The following is a 9,017-nucleotide window of genomic DNA, read 5'->3' as shown; positions in this document are numbered from 1 at the left end:
AACGAAAAATCAACGATAATCCAATGGTACATTTTGTTCGTCTTCTAGAGTCTTCTTTTGTTGTTCGATTTTCCTTTAATACTATGTGATAAAAAATAAAATAAAGAAATTATTTATATAAAAATTAATTGGACACGAAACGATGAGTTTGCCCTAAAAGGATGAACCACAATCACGCGTCTCCGTTTCTCTCAGCCTCCCTTACCTCTATATAAATATATATATCCACAAAAACCATCTCTTTGCTTCGCTGTTTCTCTCATTATTCATCTCTTCATCGTTGCTACTTACGTTTCTTCTTCAATCTCTTCAGAGATTAATCCTCCTTTTCGCAGTCTTACAAGGTAAAGATTCTACCTTTTTGCCTTTATCCTCGATTGCGTGAATCTGTTCCTCTGATCTGATTTGTTTCTGTGTATGTCAATGAAAAGTCTGATTCTTTGATGTTAGATTAGGTTTGGTATTGTAAATCTTGAAACTTTACTTTGTTTTCTGTAATGTGTTCTTGATTTTTCTAAGGAGTTAGGGTTATTCATGTTGGATCTTTTGGATTTGTGAATATTAGTGTTTCGTTGAATTGGAAAGGTCAAGTCTTTGTTTAGGTTAAGCAGAATATACCAGAGTAACTCTTTTAGTGGTTTTTGTGTATATTTGGTAGCTCAACTTTGTGTTAATGATTTCATATTGTAAATCTTGAAACTTTACTTTGTTTTATATAATGGGTTCTTCTGGTTATAAATCTCAGGATTTAGTGTTATTCATGTTTGATCTTTTGAATTGGTGTGTTTCATTGAATTGGAAAGGTTAAAGTCTTTGGTTAGTGGTTTCTGTATATATTTGGTAGCTCACTTTTGTGTTAATGATTTTGTGTTTAGGTTTCCATATTGTAAATCTTGAAACTTTTCTTTGTTTTCTGTTACGGGTTCTTGATATTTTGTTTAAGAATTTAGGGTTATTCATGTTTGATCTTTTGAATTGGTGAATACAAGTGTTTCATTGAATTGGAAAGGTTAATTATTTGATGGTTTCTGTATATATGTGGTAGCTTACCTTTGTGTTTAGGTTTTCATATTGTAAATCTTGAAACTTTTCTTGTTTTCTGTTATGGGTTCTTGTTTTAACTTTCAGGATTTAGGATTATTCATGTTTGATCTTTTGAATTGGTGAGTGTTTCATTGAATTGAAAAGGTCGAGTCTTTGATGGTTTCTGTATATATGTCTTTATGGTTTTGCAGGAAGTTGGGCAGTTTAAGCTGCTGGGATCTATCAGTTTGTCAAAAGTGGAGTGTGAAGAATCTTTTATGTCTGAACAGGCTTCTCTCTTTCAATCATCTATCCGGCTTTTAGGGGAGTACTGTCCTATATCTAGGAAAAAGTCCACTCGTAAAGTTGGTGGTTTGCGTCTTGGATCTTTTGAAGCTGTCAACAACATCAACACAAGCTGTTTTGGTTTTCAGTTTATGCGAGCGAGTGATTATCACTGTCTCTTCTGACATTCCTCGTCTGTTTACGTGTTTGCTTGTTTGTTGAGTCAAGATGGCTTTGCAAAATATTGGTGCTTCCAACCGCGACGATGCCTTCTACAGGTACAAGATGCCGAGGATGATGACTAAGATTGAAGGCAGAGGCAATGGTATCAAGACTAATGTTGTCAATATGGTTGACATTGCTAAGGCCTTGGGGAGACCTGCTGCTTATACCACTAAGTACTTTGGTTGTGAGCTTGGTGCACAGTCCAAATTTGATGAGAAGACTGGAACCTCTTTGGTCAATGGGTCTCATGACACTTCCAAGCTTGCAGGACTTCTGGAGAATTTTATCAAAAAGTATGTTCAGTGTTACGGATGTGGGAATCCTGAAACTGAGATACTCATCACAAAGACGCAGATGCTTCAGCTGAAATGTGCAGCTTGCGGGTTTATCTCAGATGTTGATATGAGGGACAAGCTCACATCGTTCATTCTTAAGAATCCTCCTGAGCAAAAGAAGTCATCTAAGGACAAGAAGTCAATGAGGAGAGCTGAGAAAGAAAGGCTGAAAGAAGGTGAAGCAGCTGATGAGGAGCTGAGGAAACTCAAGAAGGAGGCTGCTAAGAAGAAAGCAGCAACCACTGGTACCTCGAAAGACAAAATTTTGAAGAAGAAAGATCATTCTCCACCTCGAAGCCAGTCTGATGAGAATGAGCAAGCAGACAGTGAAGAAGATGATGACGATGTCCAGTGGCAAACAGATACTTCAAGGGAGGCTGCTGAGAAACGAATGAAAGAGCAGCTCAGCGCTGTCACAGCTGATATGGTGATGCTGTCTACAATTGAAGAGAAAAAGCCAGCAGTTGAGGTGAAGAAGGCACCAGAAGTGCTGCATGAGAATGGCAATAGCAAGATCCCTGAGAATGCTCATGAAAAGCTTGTGAGTGAGATAAAAGAGCTTCTGAGCAGTGGTTCATCGCCTTCACAACTCAAAACAGCCCTAGCATCAAACTCCGCAACCCCCCCTGAGAAAATGGACGCCTTATTCTCTGCCCTCTTTGGAGGCGCAGGCAAGGGATTTGCTAAAGAAGTGATCAAGAAGAAGAAATATCTCGTGGCGGTGATGATGACACAAGAAGATGCAGGAGCTCCTGAGCAGCAGATGGTTTTGCTTAATGGAATAGAATCTTTCTGCACAAAGGCGAGCGCAGAGGTAGCCAAAGAAGTTGCTCTTGTTATCAAAGGGCTCTACGATGAAGACCTTTTGGAAGAGGATGTGATTGTTGAATGGTACAATAAAGGCATCAAAACCTCCCCGGTGCTGAAGAATGTTACTCCTTTCATTGAGTGGCTCCAGAACGCTGAGTCTGAGTCCGAGGAAGAGTGATGATGTGTTTTTTTTAATTAGTGTCGTTTAGAACTGTGTCTGTGTTTGTTCTGTGAGTCTTGAATAAGGTAAGAGGACAGTGGCCAAGGTTTCTTCTACATGTTAAGGAATACCTGGTGGTCTCTCGGTATTTGTCTTGATTTCTACGTATGTTGTTGTATGGTTTGTGGCTTTCCTAGAACCTTTCTATCTATGATTGAAACTTATTTCTATATTTCTCGACTGATTGCAATAATTTGGGTTCATAAGGCTTACATTTTAAATTCTTATCAAGTATAGGACTTCACATTATATGTGAAACAAAATTAGGCTACATGATTCAATCCTTTTTATTCAAGAAAACTTCATCATTGCCAAGTCTGCTTATAAATCTTTTTTATTCTCCATTCACACTTGAAATTCTAACCGAGTTTTCAAGAAAATTTAGTGCGTTATTCAATAACTTTAGCTTTTGGTGTTGAATTAAGCTCACCTAGACTAACAATATGTACTTTATAATTTATATAAAAAACAACTAAAATTAAGTTAGACCAATTCAGAAGACTTCATACATTTTCCAGATTGGTCCAATTTTATATTAGTTAATTATATATATTAGTGGGGAAATAACAAAGAATTTAACATGTATTTGACCAATACTGAAAACTGAACTGGTAACGTGAGTTCATTTATCTATATATATATGCATAAATTTACATCTTAAGATTTATAAGTTAAATAAATCAACCAAAATTATGTACAAACTCACGGTTTGGATACTAACTTTGAGTTTTCTTCTGTTCTCTGGATTGTCTAACATGGCACTAGCCCGGGTACAATATGAATCTCCAAACATGTGTTAGTTTTTTTTTTTTGACTTTTGTTGCAAACAATGTTAGATGTATTGTTCAATTTTCGGTTCTAATTCAAAGTATTTTGATGAAAACCATATATTGTTCAATTTTGTTCATACGTTGAACCTTTTGTTTTGGTTATATGGTTCACAATTTATATCTTCAAATCAATTATTTACAATAGTTTGAATTTATGATTTGCTTAATAAGTTTTTATTTTACTCCTCTCGGGTTTTCGACTAGGATTTTTTCCTTTTTCGAGATTATTAGCTAATTGTCGGTTTTTTATACGGAAAATATTAAGGAAAGATGTTTGGGATCAAAAGGTCTTCGATGAGATCAAAATTGGTGTAGGAGGCAGTGATTCAAAGCATGGCCATTCATGTACAAGAAGTTGTAAACCTAGCTGGCCCTGAGAATTCGAATGGCGGGAACAATAGAAAATTTGTAAAGCATATATTAATTGTAAGATTAAATAAAAAACAATGGAAATCAGCGTAAGAGATCTCAAAATGCCTGACAAAAAAGAGAGAGATCAAACTTCTTACTGCCTATAAAATGGGATGTTTCTTTTACCAGCTTACTAGGTTCGGACCCGCGCTACAGCGCGGGGGTAATAATTACATATATAACTTTTAACGGATTATAATATATTACAGTTTAATTTGATTGCAATGTAGTCGATTACGGTGAATCATATATTTGTGTAATAAGTTTAAATAAAATAATAAACGAAAAAGCGAGTAAATAATAATACATTGAGTTTTGATACAATAAAAAAACAGTGAAAATTTAACAGCACAAACTATTCAATTTGACCATTTCTGTAGTAAAAGTAGGAATATTTGTAAAAACTACATACGTACAATATATCTTTTTAAGGACAAACCCATAACAGAATTCATTTTGTAAAAAACATTATTCATAACTCGCTTTAACATTATAATTGTGATTTTAATAATCTACCCGCGAACTATCTAAAATTTACATAGTTTGAAATATAATATATTTTATCAATTAAAATTATGTCTCCAAAATTACATCTATGTCTCCAAAAATATTTTTTTAATATTTTAAATTCTAAATTTTTTTATATATATATATGAACTTTTTCATTATAATATTTTGAAACTTTTTAGACTTTTAAATATGCTCATGTAACAATGGCTTTAATATTGGTCATACTCATACTAATTTTAAATCATTGTCCAAAAGAATTAACCGAGTGTAGTTGAGTATTATATGTCCGTTTTGAAAAATTCAAATTGCAACATATGCAAAAAAAAGTTTAATTTTTATTTAATATTTTTATTATATAGTATAATATCATAAATTAAAAATAATATTAAATAAAAGTTAAAGAAAAATAATAATTGATTAGTAAGAGAAATATTAGGAAATCATAAAATTAGTTATGGAAATAAACAAATATTAAGATTAGATATGGAAAGTATCCGATGTATGTATCTAAACCCAATTTGATATCCAATTTTGAAGTATCCAATTGTTAAAATCGGATTATTTTAAAAATTTTGACCCGACCCATATTCTATTATGTACTTCTCTTTTACTAATATAGGAATATAAAACTTACTAAAAATCGGCATATTAAGATTGTGAATGTTCAGAGTTAAATCTATATTAACATTTTTGAAGTACCTTTTGTGTTCTACCCTTTAATTTTGTGTTATTTTCATAATTAACCCCTTGCCGTTTGATTAAATAGAAAATCTTAAGACAAATTTTGTAATTAAATCATAATAATATTGCAAAATTATATTTCAATATTTATTAGATTTAACAAATTTCCTAAAATCTCTCCTAATAAATCAAATATTTCTCCAACACCTTTATATGATCTTATTTATTTTTAAATTTATATTATTACATAAACATATGTATAATAAATTTTTTTTTTTTTGGCATATGTTGCAATTTGAATTTTTAGAAACGGATGTATTTTACTCAAACGATACAAAAATAGATGTACTAAAGTATTATTGATAATTGTGTACCACGGGTCATGTCATGGATCGGGTTATAATTTACATAATTATGATTATATATATTTTTACGGGTTGTCTACTATAATATAACTCACAAAATATTTTAATATGAAATTATATTATGTAAACGAATATTATGTCAATATCATTTCATTTTTTAAATATTATACTTATTTAATTAATTTGATCAAATTACGATTATACAAAAAATAAATTATCATTTAATATTCTACAGGTTAAATCATAGAATTAACAATCAAAATATAGTTGTACACTCTTATATACCAAACAAAATTAATAAAAATAATACATTTTAGGAATGTCTGTCCCGCGGTGTAGCGCGGGTTAAAATCTAGTTGATGACAAAAAAGCTTCTCTTACTTGTACTAAGAGCCGCATCTAATTAATTATAATTATTAATTATAAACAATGTAGTATTCAAAGATATGTGATGATCTTTTCACCACCTTACATTTCCTTAGGATAGAATAATAATTATGTATTTGTAAAAATAAGAAAATTTTGACACAATTCTTTGTAGTTTAATATATGCGTGTAAGAGAAAATAATCAGCTTTTATTATAACTAAACTAGCAGTTGACCCGCGCTCCGCGCGGGAGGTTTATAATTTTGTTTTGTTGATTTTTTATTCATATTGTGATATATATTTTTTTTTTTTAATTGATTTTCAAAAAATATTATAATTATTTTCTCTTTAATTATTATCTTTCAATACTCAAATTTGGATTAAAAGAATTTGATTCAATTTATGAAATATCATTTTTTCTTTCTTTTTGATCATGTTATAAACTAATATTTCACTTTCATTTTATTTTTCCTCTTTATAATTTTTATATATACAATTTCATAAATGTTGTTTTAGTCTACCATAAATTTAAATTTTACTTCCATTATAAAACTCAGTAACATATTTAAAATATTAAAGGGAGATTTGCACAACTAACCTTTATTATGATACCCTTTTCTACAAGTACCCTCTCTAGGTGTTCATTTTCAAAAATACCCTCTTCAATGTGCAAATGACTAAATTACCATCCTTTATTATAACCCATGATGAAAAAGGAATATTCTTCCAACAAAAAGAATATTCCTTCCGAAAAATTTCCCGCCAAATTTTCCCGCCAAAACTTTTCGGCAAAAATTTTCCCGCCAAAAAAAATTTCCCGCCAAAAAATTTCCGACAAAAATTTTCCCGCCAAAATTTTTCCGCAATTTCTTAAAAAAACCTTGTAAATATTTATAAATCCCTTAAAAAATCCTTTAAAAACCCTTGTAAATCTTTTAAAAGTCATCCAAAACCTTTCAAAACTTGAGTAAACCTTTTAAAACCATTGTAAATCATTTTATAACATTTATAAACACTTGTAAATCCCTTTAAACCACTTATAACCGTGATAAATCATTTAATAAAAACTTTTGTAAACTTCTAAAACCCGTTAAAAACCCTTGTAAATCCTTAAAACCCATTTTAAAGAACTTGTAATACCTTTAAAAACTTTTGTAAACCCTTCAAAAACCTCAAAAACCTTTGTAAACTTCTAAAACCCTTTAAAACTTCTTGTAAATCCTTTAAAACTATTTTTAAATCTGTGTATGCTTTAAATATACTTTTAAATCCTTTTAAAAACACTTGTAAATCATTTTAAAAAAACCTTTAAAAATCCCTGTAAATTTTTAAAATCCTTTAAAAATTCTTGTAAATCCTTTTAAAATTGTTATAATCTTATAAAAACTTTTAAAAACCATTGTAAATCATTTAAAAACCATTTAAAAACCTTTGTAGGCTTCTAAAACTCTTTAAAAACCATTACAAATCTTTTAAAAACCATTTAAAAACTCTTGTAAATCCCTTTAAAAACCCTTGTAAACCCTTTAAAAAACCCTTTAAAAAATATTGTATACCCTTTAAAAAAATTTGGCGGGAAAATTTTGAAAAAATATTTTTTTTTGCGGAAATTTTTTGGCGGGAAAATTTTCCCGAGAAAATTTTTGGCGGGAAAATTTTTTCTCGGAAACTTTTGGCGGGAAAATTTTTTCTCGGAAACTTTTTTGGCGGGAAAATTTTGGCGGGAAACTTTTTGGCGGGAAATTTTTGGGGGGGAAATTTTTGGAATGAATATTCCTTCCTTTGTGAAAGAATATTCTTTCAAATAGGGGTAAAATAGCCATTAAAAATTAAGAGAAGGCAAAAATGAAAATGGTAAAAAAAGAGGGTATTTTTAAAAGAGGGTATCATAAAAAGGTTATTGGTATCAATTTTTCAATATTAAATTATGATCAATTTAAAATGAAAGTTTAATTATATTATTACCACTAATAAAAAAAATTAAAATATTGTTTTTCTTATTTTAACATTTAATTTTTTTACATAGTTTATTTTTATTTATATAAACTTCCTATTTATTAAATAAGTAACATAAATATGCACTAACTGAATGTTTTAAATTTATTTTAATGTTTAAGCAAAAATGTGGCTTAGGTGGATGTTTAGGTGGCATCATGAGAAGAGAGAAAAAGCTAACTTTATATATATAGATACAAGGTTTTAATCCGCGGTACATCGCATGACAATTTTTTGACTAAAAAAATATATCTAAGTTATATTTGTATTAGTGTTTAAAATTGTGTAACTGTATTTTGGTTCTGAATTTTACTACTTAACTCGTGGGATAAATTTTTGTAACTAATATTTTATTTTAGTTTAAGTTGTATTTGTTTATTAATTTTGTTAAGTATTTAAGATTGTACAACATAATAATAATTGCTATGACTTAACCCGTGGAATACTACATGACAATTTTTTTATTATATAATAGTAATTTAATCAACTTAATTAAATATGTATAATATTTCAAATAATTATATGATGACGACGTAATATCTTTCATTTAACTCATTTTATTTCAGACTAGAGTATTTTGTGTGTAGACAACCCGTAAGAAAAACATAATCATATTTTTGTTCTCTGGATTATCTAACATGGCACTAGCTCGGGTACAATACGAACCTCCAAGCCCAAGTGTGTGTTTTTTCTTCTTTTGCAAACAATGTTAGATGTATTGTTCAATTACGACAAAAAAGATGTATTGTTCAATTTTTGGTTCTAGTTCTAAGTATTGTTTTTGGTACCTCGACGGGAGTTAGTGCCCTTCCTATGTTTTATTAAAATTTTAAAAAATTATACATTAACGTTTCTTGGCTGAGGCGGACCAACAATATCCTTGTGCAATATCGACGCCAAATCCGGCGGAACCAACATTAAAACAATAAAAACCTAAAGGTATAGAAAACACATAGTTTG

General features: G+C 30.0%; 1 protein-coding gene across 1 annotated transcript; it reads left to right on the top strand.

Moving 5' to 3' along the window:
• Positions 1 to 208: 208 nt before the first annotated feature.
• LOC17900844 (probable eukaryotic translation initiation factor 5-1) lies at positions 209 to 3,073 on the top strand. The gene is made up of 2 exons (XM_006307484.2): positions 209 to 344; positions 1,236 to 3,073. The coding sequence occupies exon 2, from the start codon at positions 1,537 to 1,539 to the stop codon at positions 2,854 to 2,856; it is 1,320 nt and encodes a 439-aa protein (XP_006307546.1). The 5' UTR covers positions 209 to 344; positions 1,236 to 1,536; the 3' UTR covers positions 2,857 to 3,073.
• Positions 3,074 to 9,017: the final 5,944 nt, after the last annotated feature.

This window comes from Capsella rubella, unplaced genomic scaffold (assembly GCF_000375325.1).
Source record: "Capsella rubella cultivar Monte Gargano unplaced genomic scaffold, Caprub1_0 scaffold_1, whole genome shotgun sequence".
Classification (NCBI taxonomy): Eukaryota; Viridiplantae; Streptophyta; class Magnoliopsida; order Brassicales; family Brassicaceae; genus Capsella; species Capsella rubella.
Note: the sequence above shows the minus strand (reverse complement) of the source record. Positions and strands in the feature narration are given on the sequence as shown.